Source organism: Mus pahari, chromosome 10, assembly GCF_900095145.1.
Source record: "Mus pahari chromosome 10, PAHARI_EIJ_v1.1, whole genome shotgun sequence".
NCBI classification, from domain to species: Eukaryota; Metazoa; Chordata; class Mammalia; order Rodentia; family Muridae; genus Mus; species Mus pahari.
In genome coordinates, this window is record NC_034599.1 from 35,463,872 (window position 1) to 35,490,383 (window position 26,512).

At 46.8% G+C, this 26,512-nt stretch overlaps 1 protein-coding gene across 10 annotated transcripts in view; it reads right to left on the reverse strand.

Annotated features, from left to right (window-relative positions):
- The window catches only part of Gramd1b (GRAM domain containing 1B), a 234,647-nt gene that overhangs the window by 65,627 nt on the left and 142,508 nt on the right, over positions 1 to 26,512 (reverse strand). The window contains exon 1 of one of the 10 annotated variants that reach the window (XM_021205894.2): positions 17,340 to 18,260. The exons of the other annotated variants lie outside the window; for them this stretch is intronic. Within the exon in view, the coding sequence (XP_021061553.1) occupies positions 17,340 to 17,362 (23 nt within the window). The 5' untranslated portion in view covers positions 17,363 to 18,260. Of the gene's footprint in view, positions 1 to 17,339; positions 18,261 to 26,512 lie in introns of those variants that run through there. 10 annotated transcript variants of the gene reach the window in all.

Consider the following 26,512-nt stretch of genomic DNA (forward strand, 5'->3'; position numbering starts at 1 on the left):
AGAAGAAGAAGAAGAAGAAGAAGAAGAAGAAGAAGAAGAAGAAGAAGAAGAAGAAGAAGAAGAAGAAGAAGAAGAAGAAGAAGACGACGACGACGACAACAGCAGCTGTTATTGCTACCTGGCTGAAATGTAGGGATTTCCACATGATTCTGATGCCTAGCCAGGTCAGTCACAGGGCAACTCTATTTTGTCTAGTGACACTTAGATTCTGGGGCCCAGAAGTTCTAGCACCTGCAGTTTAACAAGCATCCCAGGTGTTCAGCACAGGTGGTGCTGGTGAGACATCTGGAGAAAAGTCACTTGTGTCCTTTGCCTACCTCACTACCTGGGGCAAGTAAACAGTGCATCGGGGACAAACTAGAGTCTATGGAGACTTTTATTTTCCTCACAGGAATAACCACCCTGGGGGGAGGGGAGCTGATGGCCCAGTGCAGGCTATGCCAAAGACAAGGCTGTCTTCAGATTCGGGGGGGTGGGGGAGCAGAGGGAGCAGGTGACCCAAGACAGCTCACCGTTCTTCCACACTTGACATGCGGCACAGCAGAGGGGGAACACGTGGATGAAAATGGGAAAAGAGAAAGAGACTAGCCGGTCTGGGCCCTTCTCTCAGCACCAGAACAATGGCCTCTTCAAATCCTTGGCATCTGAACTGGCAGTCAGCCACCAGGAAAGAAAAGAGCCTGCTGTCCCTTTAAGAACGCCTTCTCTCCACAAAGGTCAGAGATGCCTGCTCAGGCTGCCCAGGGACTGCCTCTCTGGCCACTCCAGGCCTTATGTTCTGTTCTCCATCCTAGCTCAGCATGAGGCACTAGTTATCTCAGAGACCACCTGGGTGGCAGCTTCCACCCAGGCATGGGACAGTGATGGAGAAGGAGCCCTGGGAGCTCATGTGCTTCTCGAAACACCCCCCCCCCCCAAGAAGGGTAAGAGGACTGGGGCTGGCAGAGTAAAGAGGAAAGGGTGTTGATAAGAGGGGGTAGAGGTTCAAAAGAAAACTGGTCCAAGCATGGATGCGCCAAGAGAAACAGACTTCCCACCAGACAGAGGAGCAAAGGGTGGCTGATGGTAGATCCAGAAATCCCAGAGGGGAAGGAAGACACTTGAAAAAGAGATCGCTGGGAGCAAAGAGTGGTTGGAGGCCCCACAGGTTATGCAGATCAGCCTTTAGGGCAAGGGCACTTATCCTACAGACAGCTCAAGCTGCAGCTTTAGATGACCTTAGACGCCTTTCTTGATTCCCACAAAGCCCCGGGCTCTCTATAATTAATACTGGCACACAGGGAACAGTAAGAAAATATCAGAAACTAATATTATGGCAGTAATATTGTTAGGGCAATTCAGGTGGTTAGAGTGTGTCTTCAAGAGGCCCATTCCAGCACCACCAGTCCACAGATAAGTCCCAAGAGAGAGGGGCCTTCATTAAGAAAACTGCATGGCTTGATACAGACCATGACTTTCATGCTAAAACAGTTCGGAATCAGTCCCCCACTGTCTAAACGTGGCAGGGTATGGCAATTATTCTCTGTAAAAGGATGGATAAATATTTCTGCCATTGAAGACCATACAAACTCTGCCATACTTAATCAACTTCACTGTTACAGGGGCAGAGATAGCAAACCATAGGAAACATTTAAATGAAAGATGTGCCCATGTCACAGTGCAAATTAAGCAGACAAGCTGAAGATGTCTGACTCCTGGAAGAAAAGACGACACTGATGGAGGAAATGGTGACAGATGGGACAAAAGATATGGAGGCCAATGCCCTTTTCTTGCTCATCTACCAGGGGACTAGAAGTATTTTAATTGCATGCTAATTAGCTGATGGTCAAGACAAGTTACCAACCATTTTCAATGACTTCTATTAGTCTGAGATCTTGTCTTACTTTGCAGCCAGCTTGGTCTCGAGCTTCTGACGATCCTGCCTCTGCCTCCAATCAGATGATGGGTGGGTACCACCTGCCTCTGCTTCCAATCAATCAGATGACGGGTGGGTACCACCTGCCACTGCCTCCAATCAGATGACGGGTGGGTACCACCACACCATGGCTTCAACGACTTCTCTCTGCTGGTTTCTCCAGCAATTATGTTCAGCATTTGTACATGCTTTCTCTGTCACAATCGTCCCCCCAATCCATCCATCCATCCATCTGCCCACCCACCCACCCATCCATCCATCCATCTGTCCATCCATCCATCTCATTCTCTCTATCTCAATGGTCTCTTGTTATTGCCTTTTTGTGGCACGGAAGGGGGGAGGGTCCTCAGAAAACAAACTCCTCCTTCAGATGACTTAAAGGTTGAAGGATCACCTCCCGAGCTGTCTATCTCACCACTCTTCCTGTTTGAGTAGCCACCTCCCACCTCCCACACAGATGCCCACATCCCAAAGGACTGCACCCAGATAGTGTCTTCTTCATCAGCTTCCAGAGCAGCCGTACATAGCATGGAACCATGCATAGTAAGAATTTGTCCAGTTACTCTAGTAAGGATGCGCACAATGCTCAAGTTAAATCTTAGAAGATAACCATTTCACCTCTGCCACGAGTGGAACTGGAAGGTCAGCAGAAAGGCGGCCCTGAGTGGAACCATTTCTCTCACAGCTATTAGTTCTAGCTCCCAGGTGGTTTCCCACCCAAGAGCTCAGGCACTGAAAATGACTTTCTCGGCTGTACAAACAACTTTTATCTAAAGCAAATGAGACAGAAAGGAATGTGGGGAAAAAATTCTTTTGCAAAACTTTTTAAAACTTAACCACACTGTTCTTTCCTCACGGAATGGCCACAAGCCATGAATCTACCCTAACCTCATGTCCCAGCTCTCCTTCAAAGATCTGTTTCCAATTCTTGCCTAAGGAGGATTCCCTGACATAATCCTCCTGCCCCCAATTTCCAATTCTGTAGCACCCTTAGGAATTCCCCAGTATAATTCATGGTCTAGGAGGGCCTACTGGCTGGGTCCTAGACCTCGGCCTGCTTCCTTCTCAGACCCTAAAGCTTCATTTCCCTTCTTCCGTTCCCCTTAGGATCCTAAGGGAGGTGAGCACTCTCCAGAGCTTTTTACATGAACAAGCCTGTGGCATCTGACCTCCCATCGATGTCCCAGCTCATTAGTTTATCCACTCACTCAAACCTGTATGGAATGTGTGTGTGCTACATCCGGCTTACTGAGACATCCCATCCACAGGGAAAGACGGAGAGAACTTCAAAAAGGATGACGAGGAGTAGACTGTGAGCAGCTGATGGACAGTAACACTTTGCCGGGGGGAGTTCATACCAAGCAGATAGCCTGTGCTGGAGAAAACCACCTCTTCTCCCCACACAACTGAAGACCGCCGCTTGTCCATATAGGCTGCATGGTTCAGATTCATGCTGCAGTATCAGCTGAGTTTCATGACGGTAGGCGGAATTTTATATCAAAACAGAATGGAGGTGGGTGTGAAAGCACATGTGTATAATTCTTATACTTGGGAGATGAAGGCAGGAAGACCAGGAGATCAAGGTCATTGAGGCTATTCAGCAAGCATTTTCCTTTCCTCTGCAAAAGGCCTGCGTGCTGATTTTTAACTGTATACTTTTCTCTCTCTCTTTCTCTCTCTCTCCCTCCCCCCCGAGTGTGTGTGTGTGTGTGTGTGTGTGTGTGTGTGTGTGTGTCTGTTACCACACGTGGAGGTCAGAGGACTACTTGCAGTGGGGCTTTTATCCACTAAGTCATCTTGTTGACCCTAATATCTTCATTTGAAAGTAAAATCACATTGGCATTAGAGGAAGCATAGGTGCATACACTCCAAGCTGAGGAAGAACTTTCTGTGAATACTTCCAAACATAGAAACCACAAGGAGGAGATTGGTTGATGTGGTCACATTAAAATAAACTTCAGCATACCAAAATTTACCTCAAGTTGAAACACAGAAAAAAACTCTACAAAAATCCTCACAAATAACAGACTGTTAATGTCTCTAATAGGGAAGAGTGCTTAGTAAGAAAAAGACAGCAGAAAAGCTGGCAAAAAAACAATCCAGGTAGTTCACAGAAGGACATAAATCAGAAAGGGAAACTAAAAACATGTCACCGACGATCAAAGAAATACAAATTCATGCAACGCTGAGATGCCGTTTTTTTTTTTTTTTGTTTTTTTTTTTTTGTTTTTTTGAAAATCAGATTGGCAAAGGTTGTAACGATTGCTAACACCACGTGGGCATTCTCAAAAACTGCAGGTTAAGTGTAGTACATTTCAGTAGCAATGTGGATTATGAATCAAAGCCTTTGATACAGAAATCTGGCGTCTCAATTTTTATCTGACGAATATTAGTCATAACATTATTTTAAAGCTGACAATTTAAAAATAACCTGGGTGATGAATACAAATGGATTAGGCAGCAATGATACATACTCGCAATGCTAGCAGCACAAGCAACAGTCACCAGGTCTGGAGGCCCATGCTTATAGATCCCAACACTAGGAAGGCTAAGGTAAGAGGGTTTCGAGCTTCACACAGCCTTAGTGAGTATGCATAGCACTCGAGTATTCAATTAATTAAAAAAAAAAATGTAAGGGAGATGGCTCAATGGGTAAGAACACGTGGCAAGCTTGAGGACCCGAGTTCAAATCCCCAGAATCCATGTAAAAGCAAGGTGTAGTCTCATACACCTGTAACTCCAGAGCTCTGGAAGGTGGACCAGAGACAGGAGGATCTCTGGGACTTGAGATATCTATGGGGACCTCCAGGCTCAGCGAGACATCCTGTCTCCTTATCTCAAAGAAAAGAGGGGAAAAGTGATAGAGCAAGGTACCAGATGTCTTCCTCTGCCTTTGCCCACGAACTTGAGCGCTCTCTCTCGCTCTCTCTCTCTCTCTCTCTCTCTCTCTCTCACACACACACACACACACACACACACAGTCAGTACTTAGTAATTAGACTATTCTAATTATATTGAGTGAATTACAAATACATCTGTCAGCTATAATAGACATATAATGCTCTCAACAATATTAGCCCAAATCCTAAGTGATTACCTCTGAGGAGTAAAATTATGATTGATGGTTCTTACTTTCAATGCCATAGTTTCTGATTTGTCAACACTGCCAACGGAAAGAAAATTTGTGTTGCAAAAAAAAAAAAATTGTCTAACTACTGATATGTTTTCTTCAAACACTTGCTTAGTTCTGTTTTTTTGTTTTGTTTTGTTTTGTTTGTTTTTGTTTTTAGAAAACAACTATGAAAGAATACAGTAGAGAAGATAGAATGACAACAACACTTTGGGATTCCCAGCTACATGCTCAGAGAATGGAAGGTTAACTCCTACTTGAGACAGGAGCCGACTGGGTGATGTGTTTCAAGCCTGTGGTCATGAAGCGAAGTCTGAATGACAAGGGTGATCTGCACAGGCAGAGGCAAACTACGAAGTCAACGATTTCCACGATAAAAAATGGTACCCAGAATACTCTGGGAAGGAGGTGCGGCGAGTTGAGATAGAAGGCTTACGGCAGGTTAGAATGGGTGATGAGTCAGGACAGAGTCAGACTGGAGACCAGACATACAGCAAGGTGTCTCTGTGTTTGCCTATATGACTCCACTCATATGCAAGTAAGCCCCGAACAGGGGACCTAGAGAGACAGAAAGGGTTAACCGCAGAAAAGAAGGTAGAGATGCTAGTCAAGGGTACAGGATTTCTTCTGGGGGTGATGAAGGGTTCTGACAGCGGCTATAGTAAAGGCTCCAGTTATCTCTGGCCAGTTATGAAAGCCATGGGCTCGTGTGCTGCGAATAAATTTTACAGCAAGTGAATATAGCACAGTAAAGTGGTTTTTAAAAGGATATCAGTCAGGTGGCTTCTGTGACACACCAAGGGAAATACTAACGAGATTATAAAATAAAAAGACTAAGGGGCTGGTGACACAGGGTGTAAGTGCTCAGGAGAACATCACATGCCTAGCACTCACATGGCCTAGGTGCTAGACCCAATACTGCCTACTGGAAATTTAGAAAAAAAAAAAAAAAATAATGGCAAAGGTCATGAAAATGGCGAGGGGGGGGGAATAGATTAAGAGATGCTACAACGATAAAATTAACCATATGGGGAGTGAGGAAGGACAAATAAAAAATGGTAGAGATGTTTCCAGTGTAAATGACTGGGAGGAGCCAACCACGGTGACACATGCCAAATAATCCCAGCACTGGGGAGCCTAAGGCAAGGTGATCATCATGACTTCAAGATAAGTCCAGACTACAGACGGAGACCCTGTCATGAGGACAACAGAAATGATAGAGAGGATGTGAAAGGTTTGGGTAGGAGACTTAACACTCATTTTCCAAGCAGCAAACCCAAGACGGAAAGGAAAGCAGTGCGCGATTTTAATTTAGAATCCTTTTCCTGACGATGGCTATGAGTGTCTAGTGACTGGTGCCAAAAACAGTTATTCACTGCATTTAGAGCTACTGATCAGCCCCAAAGTGGTTCTAACTTATGCCTAGGAATATGCTCAGGAGAATTAGTCAGAAGACAGCACCAAGTAAGAAAAGCCAATCCTCTGGCTGCACACTCCACTCTCAGCACTTAACAAAGCTTATGCTTAACCCACCCTACGTGTACATTCATCACTAGTACTGCTACTGATGTCCTGGGTTAGGCAATGGCTCCTCACTGGCTAGGCGGGGCTGTGGTTGGCTCCCACTACGGATGAGCCTCGCCAGAATATTATTTTGTTTATTTATATCAAAGAAGGCAAGAGAATGAAATAGGAATCTTCCAGAAGTGATTTGGAAGTCTAAAAGAAATCTTTGGGACACGCCGGGGTTGATATATGTAAAATAAATGCAGAAAGGGGGCAGGGAGTGGGAGACATGTGCTCTGCAAAGCAAATCACCTTCAAAAGCCAATGGTTGTGTCCCAAATTTGCATACATCAGGTCTGTCAAATTAAGACTATGAAGAGCAAAGGAGTTTTGCATGCCATGTCCAAATGCCTCCTACCCCCATGTAAAAACAATGACCATCAGGAAGGATAAAAGTTGAGGTCGCTGCAGGGAAGCTATTATGAAACAAGAGGCTCCTGGTCTCTGGAGAAAGGGTCCAAAAAAAGATCTGAACTGAAAGATGAATCTATTTGCACTACAGTAGAGGAAGCATCCAATCCCCTCCAGTGGGATTTTCCTGTATGGTGCCACCTGAACCAGGGGCCCAGTTCTGGCTCCTCTAGTCCAGCAAGCAGCCTCCCCCACCTGCACCCAGGGCAAAGACCAGTTCTTACCAATGTTTCTTCCTACAGCTAAGCTCAACGAACACGCAAGAATTCTTAGTAGAGTGAACGAATGCATAGTTAAAGCAGAATGTAGTGGGAACTTGAAAAGAACTGTAGAAGCATTGTATTCTGAGGTTCATCAGCCCAAAGCGGGACAGGGCAATCTCAGGTGTGACACTGCTATCCCCTTAGAGATGAGGGTGTGTCCTGCTACGGTCACACCCTTCCTTGTGATTAAACACCAGAGCAAGTTCCAGGGTCCAGTGAAGTAGTCAAGCGACTATGCCCATGTGTGGCAATGTGGAAAAGTTGTAGCAATGAAGTCAAAACAGAGCTTGAAAGGTGGCTCACTTGAAAGAAGGGTAGAGCTGACCGCAAGTGACCCTCAGTTCTCATAAGGCAAAGACAGAAGAGATAATAACCAAAGTTCTCCGGCTCCATCTAGAATAGGACGATCTAACCTGATTGGTTGGAAGGCAAAGGCTGCAGGCACGTTCTTCCTTCACACAACCGTCTGAGAGCACGTTAACATTCACAACGCGGCTGTGAGTGTCTGGTCCCTTCCTCCACGTTACATGTACTCATTTAAAACAGACCATCCTGCAGAGTGGTTGAGGTACATGCCTTTGATCCTAGCAGAGGCAGGGGAATCTCTGAGTTCAAGGCCAGCCTGGTCTACAGAGTGAGTTCCAGGATGGCCAGAGATACACAGAGAAACCTTGTCTCAAACTAATAATAGTAATAGTAATAATAATAATAATAATAATAACAACAACATTAATAATAGACCAAACCATCCTCACAACAGCCCCCTAAGGCAAGTATGGCTATTACCAATTTTTTTTTTTTTTAATCTAAGAGAATCAGCAATAGTAGGCGGGAAGGAAGTTTTAATAATCACACAACTGGTGAAGAACAGATTCATTTGCATATTTTCCCAGAAGTCCAGGGCACAGCTTATAAAATGAGCCCTACCTCATGAGGCCGTCACTTAGGGCAATACTACAACTATGTGCAAGCTGCAGCATTACCCACCTCCTATACATAGGAGACAAGACCATGTTTGGTGCCCAGTGAAAGTGCAGTTCTGAAACTATTTGCATTCCCTGAGGCTTGCACTCTGGGGCCTTTGAACATCGTCATCAGTCTTAAAGGATGCCTTCACTTGTGATATGCTAAGGCAAGGCTCAACTGGATATGGTTAAGAGACAAATATGATGTCCTTCACCAAGCTGTGTGCTTATATTAGGTGCAATTCTTCTGTTTGAGATATTTCATCTTAAAAAAAATTGTCACGTGTGTGTGTGTGTGTGTGTGTGTGTGTGTGTGTGTGCATACATGCCACAATTTCCGTGTGGAGGTAACAGGACAATTAGTAGTTCTCTGTTACCATGTAGGATTCAGAGATCAAACTCAAGACTTCATGCTTGTCAGTAAGCGTCTTAAAGGTTTGCGCTATCTCACCAGTTCTCGTCTCTATTTTAATTAAATATCTCCTAGCTTAGCCTTGAAGGGACAGTTTCTAAGTCAGATGTGAGTAGATTCTGGCTTCCTGTGGGGTTCTACACACTGGGCATGCTACAGCTATTGCATCCATGGATGAAGAAAACCCCCAAACGCAGAAGGCCTTAGCCCTGGCAGCGTTTCTCTAAGTTACAGTGACATTGAAAGCTCTCCAGATTTGGGCAGATCTGCACCATGGCAGAGAGGAGATGCTGCGAGTTCACACTCCTTAGTGTGTGAGCTTAGCTCCTTAAACCTTCTCTCTGCTCTGTCATTTGGCCCTGAGACTCTGTTTTGTCACCTATGTTATAGGGCAATTAAATACCACCTTTCTAACAAGACTGTGGAAGGTGTGTGTGTGTGTGTGTGTGTGTGTGTGTGTGTGTGTGTGTGTGTGTGTGTGTGTGTGTGTTGTGTGTGAGGGGGAGGCTCAGGAGTCTACATATCTTCTAAGAGATTTCTCCCTGGACTGTGTTTTGTCATTTAAGCTTCTACCCCAGTGCCCACATGCGCCCTATGTCCCCCTCTTATATTGGACTGCTCATCTCTCTCCCTTCCACAGGGTCCTTGTTTTGGTTTTGGCAACTATTCTTGCCTTCTCCCTACCTCAGAGGCTTAATGGTTTCTTGAAATGTCAGTGGCCTCCACTCAAGAATCACCCTGTGTCTCATTTGCACTATTCACCCCTTCTCAATCCTTTTTAACCCCCATTCTGCTCTACCATGTCCTTGGTAACTGCACTTTACATCATCAAACACCATTATCATAAATCAGTTCACATATCTTAATTTTTTTTTCCTCAGAGGCAAAGACCTGCCCTCCAATTGCTTTGCCACCTAAGTAGCAAAACACAGGGACTCAGGACCTCAGGTGAGAGAGCACTTAGAAAGTTGAGGTAAGAGGATCATAAGTTCTGGGCCAGCCTGAACAATATATATTTTGTAAGATCAGGTAAAACGGGGCAAGAGAAAAAGAGAAGTTGGGGCAGTGGTAGCACACGCCTTTAATCCCATCATTTGGAAGGCAGAAGTAAGCGGATCTCTATGAGTTCAAAGGCCAGCCTGGTCTACAGAGAGAGTTCCAGGACATCCAGGGCTACACGAAAGAAAGAAAGAAAGAAAGAAAGAAAGAAAGAAAGAAAGAAAGAAAGAAAGAAAGAAAGAACATGAACTTTGGGACAGACTGACATGCCAAGGATTAGGCATTCAAGGCAAGTTAAGAACTCAAAGCTAAGCAACACGGAAAGACCTGAAAGATGTAGCAAGGCCCTGTCTCGAATTTTAGAATGAAACAAACCTGTCATGCAGCAAATTTTCACATAAGCATTACTTATTGTTAGCACTGTCCTCCTCATAATTGATAAGAAAACCCTTGGAATGCTATTGTTAGCAAAAAAGAATCCACCACACAAACATTAACAGTGTGCTGCTCTTAAGAACTATATTTACCTCATCTTGGAGCAAACATTTTTTTATTAGGGACCCAGGTTCGCAGGACACAGGTCTTGGTCAACAGTGCCTCACTCTGTGTTGTAGCGTGCAGACCACGGATAGTCTGTGACATAATGGTGGTGTCATGTCCTCAAAAACGTAAATAGGATGTCATGTGATTTTTACATGTCATTTGGCCTTCTCATTTCTCGAGTCATTTTTGAATGCACAGAAAGCTGGGCCTGGTAAGGAAAGATTATAATGCCAGCTACTCAGGAGGCTGAGACAGGAAGATCGTAAGTTCAAAGTCAGCCTGGGCTACTGAGTGACTTCACAGACCAGTCTAACAGGCAAATCATAGGATTTTGAATAAATATTAAAAATAATAATAATAAGAGAAGTATGGACATCACTCCATGGTCCAGTGCCCTGGTCCAATCTCTAGTATTATAAAGCAACAAAATGAAAAATGTACTAGGGTATGAATTTATAAAAAAAAAAAAATAACTATTTTTAAAAGTAAAAACCAAATACACTGGGATAATCTTGGTGTGCAAAATATACAAAATAAAATAAAATAAAATAAAAATGAGCTGCAAACTGAAAATAATGTGGATGGATCATGGCTAGGTCAGGGGAGTTCTTCCTCGGTATCTTAATGCAGGGCCCTCATTTCCAGCATTATTCTGAACTGCCATTCCCAGTTATAGTGGGCTCTGTGCAGCCTTAGGAATCCAACTCGCCCCTTCTCCATTCAGAAGTCCATAGTCCCCAGGTGTCCTGCTGTCAGCCGGGCTCATGTGACTGCCTCTGACTGGTGTGTGACAAGTATGGAGAGTATAAGACCCATGCAGTCCTCCCTACCATGGTGACTATGGGGGAGATTCCATAAGACTCAACAGCCTGTACTGCCGAACCACTGCATAAGGCAGTGTTGACCAGAACCTGAAGGGACTTGGACTGATCATAAAATAAGTTTATAAACAGTGAAAATAACTGGGGGTGATTATCTTGGCCTAACCTGCTCTCCTCAGTTTAACACAATGTCTCTCTGCAAGCCAAAAACAAACAAACAAACAAATAGTGCTAGCATTGAGGAGCCGGGGCTGAGAGTTGCCTCGGTGGGTAAAGCACTCGCTGCACAAGGCAGCCTGGTCGCTAGAAGGTGCTGGGTAGAGAAGGGCACAGCTGCCCATAATCCAAGCTCTGAGATGTCAGACACAGGCAAAACCTGAGCGTTGCTGGCCAGCGTGGCCAGCGTGGCCAGCTCAAGCAGTGAGAGCTTCAGTTTCAGTGAGACCCTCTCCCACAAGGAAGGTGGAAGAGCTCTGAAGGAAAAGACCTGATGTTGACCTCTGGGCTCCACTGGTGAACTCACCAGTATACAAATGTATAACTGCCCCTATACATACACACACACACCACCATACATTAGACAGATAAGACAGACAGACAGACAGACAGACAGACAGACAGACAGACCAAGAATGGCTGGAATGATGTCAAACGTAGTTAAAGGGGCTTGCTGGTCTAGCCCAACGTCAATCCCCAGAACCCACACGGAGAAAGGAGAGAAGGGCAGAGCTGTGAGTTGGACTCTGACCTCCTACATGCACACACGGAAAGAAATGGATACCATAAAAAGGCTTTTCTCTTTCCTAAGTGAGTGCAAAGTCACCAAGCATTACCCAGTTTATTACATCCCTTCATTTAAGAGGTCACTGAAGGAAAAATGCCCAGCCTTCTGGACTATTCAGCAAGGTCAGAGGGGCTCTGTCTTCAGCTTCTGTCCCCAGAAACAGTAATTATCTTTTCTAGAAATAATCTCTCTCTCTCTCTCTCTCTCTCTCTCTCTCTCTCTCTCTCNCNCNCNCNCNCNCNCNCNCNCACACACACACACACACACACACACACACACACTAACCAGGAGGAACGGGTTCAAGCCAAGAGCTTTGATACCTTGGGTACCCATCATTTGATTTGTACGACAGTAAATGCTTCCTTCTAAAAGGAATGATTGTGGCCCCAGTCACACAGCAAAGCAAGTGATGCTTATGGCTGGCCCGTTGTAGAAGCCTGGGTGACATGTGAGAACAGTCTATCATCTTAAGAAACCCATAGTATCAGATTCCCTCAGCACCCTGGGCTGTCTGTCCCTCGGGAGATTTACATCTTAGAAGGTCAGCACGCAGAGTCATGAACACGCGTACTCCTTCCTGCAGAATGATAAGATAAATCTCAGTGTTCACGGGAGGGCACGCCTGTGGTGCGATGTTTGTAAAGGAATAGTTAATACTCTCAAATGAAGGTCTGTTGGGTTTTTTTTCCCCAATATCCCCTGCCGGCTAAACAAGTACTCCAAGGGACTACAGCACATGCTACAGCTCTATAAAAACTGGGGCCTTTTCCTAGACCATTTGTAAGAAGAAAAAAAAAAAGAAGCTGTGAGACAACTAATCTACCCAGCACTGGCATCTAATGCCCTACTTTCAAAAAATATCACCACCTAAGGTAAACAGACATCCCCTATCAGGCCCACAGCAGGCTACGAGGTAATAACAAGATTCCCATTCACGAGTCCTCTCTCAAGCCACTGAGACCCAGGCCTCTGCTGCCTGCCTTCTGGGAAGCCTCTCAAAGGCTGTGAGGTCAGGCTCAGGTCCAGGAGATGTATGGAGACTGCCCCTGGGCTCCCTTGTCTTCCACAGCACATCTCTCCCAGGAAGACCCTCAAGAGATAAGTATGGGGTCTAGACAAGAGATGGGGGGAAGAAACAGGAAATCATTCACTAACAGATGTAAAAAGAAAGAGAATAATGGGCAACTGACCTACGGCGTCAATAAAACATGGCTGCCCCTTAATGCCTGGGAAATGAGAACCAAAGCCAGTCAGTGGGCTACCCAGTCCCCTGGGAAGAAATGGAGCGCAGGCTGGGGCGGTGGAGGGGAGAACTCTCATTCCTAAATCAGGTAAGAATGCATCAGGCAAGTTCATCTGTACTCACACCCGTTAAATAGGCACCTCAGGAGTCACTTGTCCCCGGTCTGAGACCTAACATCTGCCTATTTAAAAAATAAAAATAAAGAACTGAGTTCTCACCTTGGAAGTGCTTCCCTGCTGTGCTGGACTAAGCTCTCTTAAGCTGTGATTGGTTGGTTGGTTGGTTCGCTGGTTGGCTGGTTGGTTGGTTGGTTGGTTGGTTGGTTTTGTTTATTTTATTTATTTATTTTTGTCTCAAAATCAGCTTCCCCCCTACACTGACTTTCCGGAAGGTCTGTGTGAGCCTCGGGCTCTGGGCCGCCTGGACCACAGAACCCAGCAGATGTAAAGAGCAGGAACAGGAAGGATCTGAGGGGATCCTACAGATGTTGCCAGCACAGTCTGCCGGGGCCATTGTGGGGACAGCAATCTGGAGAAAGTGGCCTCACAAAACTGAGCTCTGTTCTGAAGCTCTAAGGGAATCAGAGGTAACTTCACATCACTCAGAGAGTGAGTGGAGAGAGCAGCCATGTGGAGACAGAGGAACACTGGCTTCCAGAGTCAAAAGGAAACTTCACTCTGCAACTCGGCCACAGCCTTATTCATTTGTTCACCTCCGTTTGGCTTCTACCACCACAACCCCTACCTTACTCGCCAAATTACCAGTGGATTGAAGGCCGACTTACTCACCAAATCATGGCCGGATGACTGAGGCAACTTTTGAGGCAGTTTAATTAAGTTCCTCCCTGATGAAGGAGAAATAATGTGAAGGAATTCTTTCCTGATGTAGCCACTTGTCAGTTACACACACACACACACACACACACACACACACACACACAATGAAAACCTGTAACCTAATGCATCACCTTGGAACTCTGTGAGTTATGGGCAAGTTGCTGTGTAAAGGAAAACTTTATTTACTTAATCCAGATCCAAGCGTCCTCCATTTACCCGAGGAACATGCTCTGTGGAAACTAGCAGAAATCAGTCTCTAGACTCGTTGGTTGTATTTATCTGGCCAATAGCATTGACTGACTTCTACTATGTGTGCAGGGAAGGGGGGCTCACTCTACCTTCGAGAGAACTGATTTGTAGAAGACTGGGGTCATGAATGACTGTTTACACACTTTAAATGTCTACCTTCCTAGGCAAAGGGTTACAAATAACGAAAACTTAATCAACATTCGGGAAAAGAAGGGGTGGGTGAGCTTATGGACTTGCAGCCCGTGAACCTCTGAAACAGAGATATGGACTTGAAGACCTTGAACCTTCGCAACAGAGAAACATCTTGCTCTTATTATGATTGTCCTCTGCTTATGAGAGGGCTAAAGAAATGGTTCAGTGGGTAAAATGCTTGCCATAAAGGCACAAGGACCCGAGTCTGGATTCCCAACACCCATGTAAAAAGTTGGGATTGGTCCACGGACTTTTCGGCACGGCAAACACTGAATTCCCTGAGCCCACTGACCAGCCAGCCCGACTAAATTTCAGCTCCAGATACAGTGATGACGAGAACTGGTCTCAAAGAATCAGGCCAGAAGCAATTAAGGAAGACACCCAGACGCCGAGCTTTGGTTTCCATATTCACACACAAACAGGCGCACAAGCACATGCTCACACACATAAATTAGTGAAGCCAGGCTTCACCCTTTCATGAACTAGTTACATGAATTTAACCTCAACAGTCTATGACTCTAGAGCTCAGTCTACCTAGCACCAACACAGAATAGACATTTTGTCAACCCAGAACACATACTTCATTGGGATACAGTATGACTCGAACGAGATTACTTGACTACAATCTTCCAAGTCCAGTTAAATGACCTAATAAGGCACCAGAGCAGGGAAGGGCAGTATAGTGCGGTCTTACAGACAGAGAAAATAGGTTGCCAGAGTCACCAAAAACAGGCGGATTCGCTGCGACCTGACCCCTGCCTCAGCTTCCTGGTCTGTAAAACGAGGGGTCATAGTTGTAGTTCTGCATGGCCCGTGCTAATACACGCAAAGTACTTAATGGAGCTTGACACAAAGTAAATTTCAATAAGTGGTAGAGCACTGCTTACTTCGATGTAAGGAGCGTAAGTACCAGCATGTCTCTGTCACCTATATACAGGAGGGATCCTAGAAGTGTTCCTAGAGATGACTCCAATCATTAGAAGGCCTGCTAACCCCATCCTGGTCCACAGGCACTTAGTACTTCCCAGGTCATCATCCTGCCTCTTGGGAACAGGGCACACCTAGCATGGGATGGCGAAGGGAGCCAGCCCCTTTTCGCCCCAAAACAGCCACAATACAACTGCAAAGAGGGGACACAGTGGACTAATGTGTCTATCGTTCGTGAGACAGAAGGTCACGATCGAACAGCATCATCCCAGACTGGCGTAAACGACAGGAATATCCCCTGATTCTGTTCATCTGAAGAAGACAAGGTTGGGCAATTACAGCTCCCAGCTGAGCACTGCTCTCCTGGTTGAAATGCAGCAAGAGATACTCACAACAGATTTCAAAGGCAAACATCTCTGCATGTCCCTGAGGGACCAAGCCGGGCTGAGCCAAGAAGCGCCTGTGTTAAAGTGATGTCTCATCTGAATGACAGTCAGAGTACCTAGGTCCTGAGCTGAGAGTCTGCTGACAACAGGGAAAGGAAGGTGCAGAGTGACTTTGATCAAAAGCCCAGGGTCTTTGTGCTTCCGGAAGTGAAGTACCTGCGCTTTTCTGAGATGCCTGGATTTACTCCGCTGAGGAATGAGCGCAGCTCTGACCACCCATGTGGGCCTAGAATTCCTGATGACAAGAGGCAGTGTACCACACAGTGGAACAGGCAAAGCCCCCAAGAAAGCAAGGATCGCTGTAGGGCTGGGACTTTCTTGTCTCAAACTCAAAGGAGAGGCTTCAGCACAAGGACCCAGCCCCCTAGCACCCAATGTTAAGAGAAGCAACTCAATGCTCAGCAGTCCCTGGTTGTCACCAGCTCAGGAGCTTGCAGTTATTATGAGCTAATCTTGCTCAGCTCTCCGGCCTTCTCAAGGCCCTCTAAAGAATGCTCATGTTTGCAGCAGGAGAGCTACACTTTGCCAGGGTTGGGGGCTGGGGGTTGTTTAGGGGGCTTCTAGAAAAACAGTAGTGACCTGCAGCCAGGCTCAGACTCCTTGGTTAAAGTGCTTGACCCTATACCTGATCCTAAAGATCAACCTGCCACCCACAGGAATGGCCTCACCTGCCCCAGGGACCAGCTTGGACAGCAGGTACTCAATGAAGGTAGGATGCATTCCTGCATACCCAAGCTCTCCTCCTCCTCCTCCTCCTCCTCCTCCTCCTCCTCTCTCCACCCTCTTCAAGGAGTTAAAGTGCCCTCCCTCCCTAACCCTGGGAGCCTTTCTCCCTTTCTCCTCCTAGGCCGCTGCACAGGCCGCCCTGTGTGGGGTACCAGATTCCTGGTAGGACAAAGTTTTCCAAGCAAAAAATCTGCAGTTTCCTTCTCAAGCAGACAAAAAAGCCAGTTCCCCCACCCATCTGGTCCTCAGTGGATCAAAGGAGAAGAGGGAACAGTAAGGGTTTTATTTTTAAAATAGAAGGTAAAAATACTCTGCCTACGGCTGCAGCTAGAACACAACTATCCCCACACACTGCAAAGCAGAAGTTCTTTTCAGGCCCCAATATTAATCGCCGCAAGAGTCAAACAGTTGCAAAGCCCCAAGGCACATGGCCACTCTTCCTTAGCTGGGCATCCTAGAAGATGGGGCCCAGTCCCTATCACTCGCTCCTTTGGAAGAGGCCTCCCAGAGATCTCAGAGGCTGCCTCCACTGTGCCTAGCCCCCAGTGATGACAAGGAAAATGCTCCCCGGGGAGACAGTCAAGGCCCCCAGCCCAGAACAAGGGCAAGACGAAGGAAAGCATCTTTGTATAAAGTTCTGTCTCTGTGTGCAACCACCCGACCGACCCCTCAGAGCTGGAGGCTCTTTTCAGTTTCTGTGCGATTCTCCCCACAGCCTCCTAACTTCTACAAACCCCTGACCACAGCCCTGTGGGTGCTAACTGAGCCAGGTACTCCAACGTCAGGGTTTCACGGCTTGCTACCCACCCAGTGAGAGACAGGCCTGTCTCAAGGAGACCTCTCAAGAGGGCTGGCAGAACTCACAGGTGAAGGAAGATGGGAGAGGTCACACTTATCCATCCTCCACTTACCAGGAGAGCTTGAATCCTTTCATTAGTACAGTCACGAGAATCCACTGACCGTGTCCTTTGCATCCCTGTCACAGCTCCGGAGGTCCCAGGACATAGTGGAAAAGATGACGAAGTCCCAAAAGAACAGAATCCCATGTAATGTGACTTGAATGAGAGAGAGAGAGAGAGAGAGAGAGAGAGAGAGAGAGAGAGAGCGAGCCTGCTGCTTCTGTTCACTGCCCTTCTCCCAGTTCTTAGCTGGGCTGCTCAGAGGCCAAGGGCAGCTTGGGCAAATCCAGCCCCAGGCTGGAGCCGGCTGCCCTGGGTGTTGCCGCCACTGCCAGTCTCTGATGAGGATGGGTACTCTGGTAAGCCTGAACTGAGCGAGCCCTGGAGTTGCATCCACAGTCAGGCTGGCAGCCAGCCACCCACCCTCACCTCCTACCGGCAGTGAGCAGCCTAGGGGAGGAAAGGCAAGGAGGGCCAGCCGGCCGGCCGGGAGGATCAGAGCACCGACCTAGCCGAACCTGCACTCTCCTCCCCCAGGCGGCAGCTCCATGTAATCTCCTAATCAATGCAGTACCCAAGCAAAGCACCGCCAGCCACTTCCGCCCATTTAAAGACACAGCACATGTTTTGTCCCAGAATGGGACAGATCACCAGGGATGACAGGGATCGGTGTGCTGCATGGGGGAATGCGGTACCAGGAAGGAAGAGGCAAGAGGCAAAAAACTCAGAAGAGGAATAGAGTCACAGGCCCCCAACATTAACCAGGTGAGTTAATAGGTCACACACTTGGCAGGGAAGGGGTCCTGAACGACCTCAGGAGTCCTCAGATGAGCATACCTGAAAATCCTAGCTAGTGTATTGTCCCATGACAGGCTGCTCAAGACCACCTTAAGTAGAACTGTCTGTTCCCAACGGAGCAAGCTGGGGCAGCCAGCAGGCTCTGAGCTCCCAAGCAGTTAGTTCTGAGCACAGAGGACTCACAGTTCTCTTCCCCTACTGGGGACATTGCCCACATGACCAGGGCATGTGGTGAGCAGCTCTGAGTGGCAAAGCAGGCTTTTAGTCACCTGAAGTCAGGAGTCCTGTCAAGGTGGCCCCAACAGCTTGGCCTGACTTAGGACTGAGTCAACACAGCCTCACCAACCCAAGCAGCAAACAGACTTAGGCACTCCAGGAACAACACCAAGTGAGAGGGGAAAAAAGTGTGGACCTTAAGTGGGGGAATGACTGTGACTCCCCAGATCAACTCTGGTTGTGGGGGCCTCACATCAACCACTTCTCTGGCTGTACCACTCGGACCTTTCTGGCCTTCCCCCTATTATCCATTATCTGGGTCAGTAATACGAATGGGTGAAAGAGAACAAAGAGGAGATTAATTATGAAATAGCAACCTTCAGCTGAACCATAATAAGCCTTTCCACTAAAACTGGCCCGGAACACTCTACAGCCATGGCCGAGCTAAATACAAATCACCCAAACTCAACTTTCTAAGGTAAAGCGCTTAACGAACCCATGCAATCCCATGCAAACTGTCCCGGGGCATGCACTGCTATCACCCACCGCCCTCTTTCTATTGGGTACCCCCAGGAAGGCAGGGAATGGGCATCTCCCCCCACTCAGTGTAATGCTGCCCTGAATAGGAGGCCTTTTAGTGGGAGGGGTCTTGTTAGTAAGTTCTTCCTCAATATGACTTTAAACTAACGCCGGAATCATTGATGTGTCGCTCCAGCATTTGACTAACACAGAAGAAACACTCTCTGGGACCCTGATCTAGGATTCCTTTCAGGGATATGGTAGCCAAAGAGCCATGACTGGTGGAATTCCTCTCCATGCACAGCCCCATGCCAGGTGATGTCCAAATGCCACCAGGACTTCTGAAAACATTGCCAAATGTGTTTTTAAGGATCCTTGGGCCTGTATCCAGGCCATATATCAGCACAGGAATGGATGAGGTATACCAGATTCCCAAGGTGCACTGAATTTTCTTCATGGCTTAGAAATGTGATCCGAATTCCCACGATCCAGCCTCTAGGTTAATGTCCTCTATATAGATGTAAATATTCTCATTGGTCCTATTTCTCCAATCCCGGGGGACACTACAATACCAGACCAGAGGACCCCAAACATACTCTCTAGAAATGCATCTCTGGAAAAGTTAAAGTTCTTTGGCCTTTGGCCATCAGCTACTTTGGGAAACTCCACAGAAACCCTCTTTTACAGCTACGAGCAAGAGTCCGTGGAGGGCCTGTGGTGGCAGCTGGAGAGCTAGGGGTGGTGGGCGCACATTCGTGACTGCGCATGCACACACTGAGGTATATGCCAGGGTTGTGTCTGAGAGTACAACTAAGCAATACCAAGGGTATCTTGGTATCCCGGATGCCAAGCAGCCAGGAAGATGCAACTTTGGGATATAAATATAGTCATGTCAAACTTCAAGCCCAATCCCAATGCATGTTTATTAAAAAAAAAAAAAAGATAACAAATTAAAAAAAAAAAAAAAAAAAAAAAAAAGTCTCAGGGCAAGGACACGGCTCCATGGAGACAGAAACAAAGAACTTTCTGCCCAAGCAGAAGAACCTCTAGAACAGACGCTCATATTGGAATCCATGTGCTGGGGGGTGGGGTGGGGGGATGGAGGCAAGCAGATCCCTGAGTTTGCTGGCCAGATCACCAATCAGTGAGCTTCAGGTCCAATGAGAGAGACTGCCTCAAAAACTGCAGGAGAAAATGACAGAGGAAGACCCTGAACATACGGTTTCACATCTGAATTCCAGAAAAGCATGCAGGAACGCAAATGCATGCAGACACACACAAATACACATCTTTTCTCTCAGATGTGCTGGCTTAAAAGAGCTCATTTAGGCCAAGACATAAAATATAGCCAGTAAGGATAAAGAGTCTAAGCCAAGGCGACCTCTTCATTACTGAGAATGCTAAGTGCCAGTGTGTGTGTGTGTGTGTGTGTGTGTGTGACATGGGAGCCCAGTGGGATGGGTGACAGTCGCCCCATGGATTCTCAGTGCCTGTGGATCATGGAATTTTCCTTCTGCTCTAGAAACCAATGCTGTGCTTTTCAGTCCATAAAGAATCCCAACATTGCTGACAAGACATGGAACACGGCACATCCCTGATATAAATTAATCATGGAGACCTTGAGAGATAGATAAATGCCCATCTTGTGGACTTGCCTGCATTTTATTCTCACAGACAACACTGTGTACTCTGAGGGCAGTTCCCTCCCTGGGAAATGGAGCACTCTGGTACAACTTCTAAGGAGGAGCGCGTGCCTTCCCCAGATGCCGCCTGCCTCTCCACAGGCTGGCTGCCCCACAACATGCATGTTTCAGGAAAGGCATAAATTATTTGAGAGACGACTAGGCTCTGAAGACTCCCTTATCTCGCAAGATGACCACGCAGACTAGAAAACTGAAAGCCAAAAGAAAATTATTTTTAAAATGTCTGTGGTACTGGCAAAACCCAAAAAGTTAGGAATATGTAAAGTGCAAACATTTAGTGACGGCAGAAACGAACGATCCTGGCCTTCAATTTTCATGGCCTCAAAGCACAGAGAGAAATTGGAAAAGCCCATTAGGAGTGAGGTTTCCCTGCTTGGCTACACCTCACCTTCCTGGTGCAGCAGGTGCCCCCAGGCCCCGTTTGGCCACATCTCACCCCAATAATGCTTTTGTTAGGATCCAGAGCAGTCCTAAACCTTGACCTGCAACACAGGACGACAACGACAACAACAACAACAACAACAACAACAACAACGGTCCTCAAAGTGATCCTATCAACTCATCTCTCATACACACACATGAACGCATGCACACACACACACACACACACACACATGCACACACCCACCCCCACACACGCACACCCAGACAAAGAAAAGAACTATACACTTAACACGACCAACTTCTAGTCACTAAAAGGAACACTGGGGGAAGGAGGGCACAAATGTTTTGCCAGGAGAAAATTGCAACAAATACTGAGAAAAGGACTGTCTGGACATTTAGTAAAAATTCCCCCAAAATTCCATGAGGAATAAACATAAGAGAAATAGGCAAAAAGTTGGAATGCAGCTTTCAGAAGAGGAAATAATAAACATATGAGCAGGTTGTCTCCCTTACAAGGACTTGGGAAAATATAAATTTGGAACACTAACTTGGTGCTACTTCAGACCCAACTGACAGGTCAAAATTTATTTTTACTTATTTTGTTTGTTTGTTTGCTTGCTTGCTTGGTTATTTGTTTATTTACTTTAAGACAGGGTCTCACTATGTCACTCTGGCTGTCCTGGAACCCATTTGGTAGCCCAGGCTGGCCTCAAACTCATAGAGATTACGCTGCCTCTGCCTCCTGAGTACTGGGATTAAAACGTATGCCACTGGGCCTGCCTGGCCAAAACTTTGACATCAAACAATATCAAGTACTGAGAAAGAGCTAGTGAAAGGGCATATTGACTCAACTCCTAAATGACAGGAAAGGGTTGAACAAGTGTATCCCTATCCCATAAATACTATGGGTCATTGTACTACACTGACATAGGTAAATTATGTGATGATGAAGACCTGCATGTGATAATGAAGACCTTGCCTGGTAAGTACTTTCAAACAGAACGCTATACAGCATTGGAGAGGAACAGTACTGTAGTACACAACAGAACAGATAAACCTCACAAACACAACACCGAACCAGAAAGGAAGCCAATGAAGATCTTTATACGTTCGTCTGTCAACATACAGAGAATAGATAAAACTCATATCCACACAATTAAAAAGCTAATCTTAAACCTTGATGTTTAACAAAGGAGCAAGCAACAAGGAGAACAGCAAACCCTCCGCGACGTTGGTCCAGAGAAGGGTGTCAGTGGACAGGGGCTCACCTCTCTATGCTTTATGCCTCATTTGCATTTTGTCCTTTTTTTTTTCTCCCCAAATCAGACTGCGACAATGAGATCTGGTTTTCCTGTTTGTCGTTGAGTATTTTAAATACTCTCTTTTAAATACCCTCTTGCATTTATGTCTCCTGTAAATACCCTACTTGATGCTTAGGGTAACAGAGTAACCAGAGGCCACTGCCAAATCCATCTCCTCTGATATGGGGTGAGGTCTGAGCATGACAGTGTTTTTATATTATTCGTGTTTCAGTACTTGTTTGGGGCTGTGGCTTACAGATACCCATTGGATCCACATACAGTTGGTTTGTGTTATGCTAAGTGTCCTGGGGTGATTCTTTTAAACTTTACCGAGTTAAAAAAAAAGTTTATTTCACCTGCCTTGATATTTTTTGTTTGCTTTGGTTTAAGTTTTGGGGGGGTGGGGATTTTTTTTTTTTTTTTTTGGTCTTGGCCTCCTCCAAACCCCTGGCGCTGTTTACTGTCTTACCCTACAAAAACAATGACTGGAGTTTCTTGCCTCATTCAAAATAGGGACTGGAAAGGTAACGGAGGAGGTCACTATTCAACTGAAACAGACGACCTCTACACACCCAAGACTCTTGGCCAAAGCAAGTCCAGAAACTGTAAAGTCAAGAGTCAGGGTCCACACAAGGATTTGGCCAAACTAGAATAACTCGAGGGAGAATTCAGGACTTCTGATCTCACCTCCCCGTGGGGGGTGGGGGGGCTTCTTCCCCAAAAGGACAGGCTTGGGCCTCCTCCCGACCTTGCTAAGTCACTCCAAGCAAATAGCTCTGTATCTGGAGCAGAAAATGGATGGCCAGATCCCCGAGGCTCTCCTTGTATCTCCGAGTTCTCGGACTCTGGCCACAGTTCCTCTGCCCATTCCTTCCCCGGGGCAGCAGAGCTAGCTAGCTAGCTGCAGCAGCAGCAGCATTGCAGTCGCAGTCGCAGTCGGAGTGGCATGCCTCTAGTTGCTGGCAAAACTGGGGCAGAGCGGTGCTGCAGTCACACGCTGGGGAATCAAAGCTCCAAGCTCGGGCAGGAGAGTCATCAGGCACCCGAGAGTGTTATATTTAAGGAGCTTTTTTTTTTGGAGGTCAGGAAGCAAGCAAGAGGCGCTTTGGGGGGAGGGCCCAGCTTCCCAAACACTCCACTGCCACAACAAGCCTCCTCATCACCCCCGAGCCAGAATCCTCTTCCAAACTCCAAATTGCAGTCAATAGAGGCTGTGTGAGGGGCCAGGCAGATGGCCAGGGCTGCACTGATCAGGTGCTCCCTGCCACTTCCCTGTTCCTCCCCTTCCTTCCCTCCTCCTCTCTGCCTCAGCACTCCGCACTCCCCACCCTCTGCCACTATTAGTCACCGGCTCTGGGGTGACAGTGTGGGCTGTAGGCATTGGCCTTGCCTTCTGGTCTGTCCATCTGTGTCAGCTCCCAACCTGGAGCCTCCGGAGCACCCCCTTATCCTTAGTACCCTTGGTGCACACCCCAGCCCTCTAGCCCCACCACCGAGGGAGTGGGTGCCTTGCAGGAGGCTGGCAGAGGTTGATAGACCTATGGGCAAAGTCAGTCAGGCTTTTGTGTCTTGTGTTTCCTTCTGCCTCTGTGACCCTAAGGACTCACATAAGGTCTTGAAATTGATTTTTTTTTTCAGAAAAAGGACAAAATCACCTCCATCTCTGCTCCCCCTTTCACAATCTGTTAATCCAGAATGCTCCTTCAGGCAACAACCAGGATCAGAGCCAAAACCAGACTCCAATCAACTCTAGCTTCCATCCTGCCCCCCAGGAAAGGGAAAACAGGACCGGGCTGCCAAGGGCGGGCAACACACCACTCCAGAATGTTAAGTGGAGGCCACAAACATAGTGTCTTATGAACCTCACCGTGACCCAGGAAAGAGTCTTAAAAATTAAACAGTTAAACAGGAAAGGGTTAACATTTGTTAACAAAAGAAACCAGCGTTTGGTGATGTCCAGTTCTTTTCACAGCATCACTGAGCTACCGCTCACTCCTGGATGAGTGGTACATCATGCTCTCTGTCTCACAGGTCCAGCATCCAGGACTCTACCAAACTTGGATACAACATTTCCAGAAAAGGCTGTTTACAGAATATGCTCAGACTTCACTCCCTCAAACAATGCAACACAACCATTAACATAGTGTTTACATTGCACTAGGCACTATAAGTAACCTAGATATGACTTAATATGAATACATGTTATATGCAAGCAAGTCACTTTACACAAGACACTTGGACCCTGGTAGATTTTAGAAGCAGGGTAGCTAACATGGGACTAGGCTCCTGAGCAAGCTCAAGAAAAGCTGTTGTGAAAGTTTAAATGAGAAGGGCCGCTCTAGGCTCATGGATTTGAATATTTGGTCCCCAGTTGGTGAGACTGTTGGGGAAGGATTAGGGGGTGTGGCCTTGTTAGAAGAAGTGTGTCATTGGGGTAGACTTTGAGCTTTTAAAACCCTATACCATTCCTAGTTAGCTCTTCTTCTCTGCCTTTTCTTTCTGCTTCATACTTGCAGATCAGCAGTAAAAGATCTCAATTGCTGCTGCAGCACCCTGCCTGCCTGCCTGCCTGCCTGCCTGCCTGCGGCCATGTTCCCCTCCATGATGATCATAGACTTTAACCCTTTGGAAATGTAAGCAAGCTCCTAATAAACTCTTTATTTATTATTATTTAGTTGCTTTGGTCATGTCTCTTCACAGAAGTAGACAAATAACTAAGACAGTGGTCATTGGTAAAAATGGGAAAAGCTAAATGATAAAGGCATACCTAGGACCACAGGACCTCTGCCCTCTCTAGCCTAGGGCCCTCTACTGCCTGGTGGCACAGAGATGAACAGCTACACTCATGCTGGCTGAGAAGCCAGCTAAGCTTCTCTTTCTTTTCCCTGCTCTTGACATACCTGGTGTATTGTTTTGTTTTAGTTTTTGTTTTTTTTAAGACAAGGAAGACATCACTCTGTAGCCCAGGCTGGCCTTGAGGCTATCATCCTACCCCTGCTTTCTGAGTACTGAGATGAAAAGGGTGAGCGTGACACCTAGCTTGTTATTCCCCTTCTAAAGAAACTGGCTTGATGGACACAAGAATGTCCCTGGTTCTGTCAGAGGAACTCTCAAAGAGGATGACCTTCACGCCCTGCCTAAAGAGATCCATCCCACCTTCTCATCCCCTTCCAAAACCACTCCCACTTCCCTAAGGCCCACCTGTTGCCTCAAGGATGGTTTATCTGCATGCCAAACACATCCCCATGTCTGGTCTCATTAGAACTCTTCTCCCCACAGACAGCGGGCAGCTCCAAGAAGGCCGGAGCCTGATCATCAGACTAACCACAGAAATCCTACCCTACCACCAAAGAAAGAGACACTGGCCTCCCTTCAGCATTGTAACTATACACATGGCAGAGACACACATGTCCCATGCCAGAAAGAAGGACCGGGCAGGTTTCTAATGGCCCTGGTGCTCCTCTAGGCTCCAGGTGAATCATGGATAGAAGTCAGGCAGGGCCTCACAGACTCTGATTCCCTGGGGAGGGAACACCTATCCACCCACCCACAGCAGCTGCTGCTTGCTATCTTACCCATGTGAGGAGTTCTCCTTTTTAATTAAGCCACATGAGTACTGCCACGGGGGTCAGGGGAGGTGGGAGGGCAAGAATGACAGGTGAATTGAGTGTTACTCATTTCCACAGTCAAAGTCTCCCGGCCAAGGAGATGGCAAAAAAGTGGCGTGTTCCTAAAACCAGCCTTGAGGAGGCATGTTCTCAACTGACTGTGTTATGGAATATAATGCAGTGAGCAGGCACCTGTCAGACCCATGCCAAAGGATTCTCCTGTGTAATTACACATTAACAGATCTGGTAGAAAGGGGCTTCCTGGGGGAAGGGAGAGGAGTGAGGACATGGAGAAAGGGGCAAGGACAGACAAATGGACATGTAGACAGGCAGACAGACAGGAGCCATGAGGTTAGAGAAGAGGGGACCACAGAGAAGTAAAGAGAACGAGAGAGAAGGGGTGGGAGAGAGGGTGGGGGCAAGGGGAAGAGAGAGAGCTGAGATAGCGGACAATCCTTTCATATCCAGCCCACACCTGGTAATATGATGACCTTAAGTTGTTGCTAGGTTCCTGGGAGGAGCCTGATGGAACTGCCTGTAAGCTAAAAGACCCCAGACTCGCCTTAGTCCCAGGCGAGTATACCATGGTTTAGCAACCAGATTCTAGAATCAGACTTCAGTCCAAATCCATACCTCACAGCCATGTGCCCTTAAGG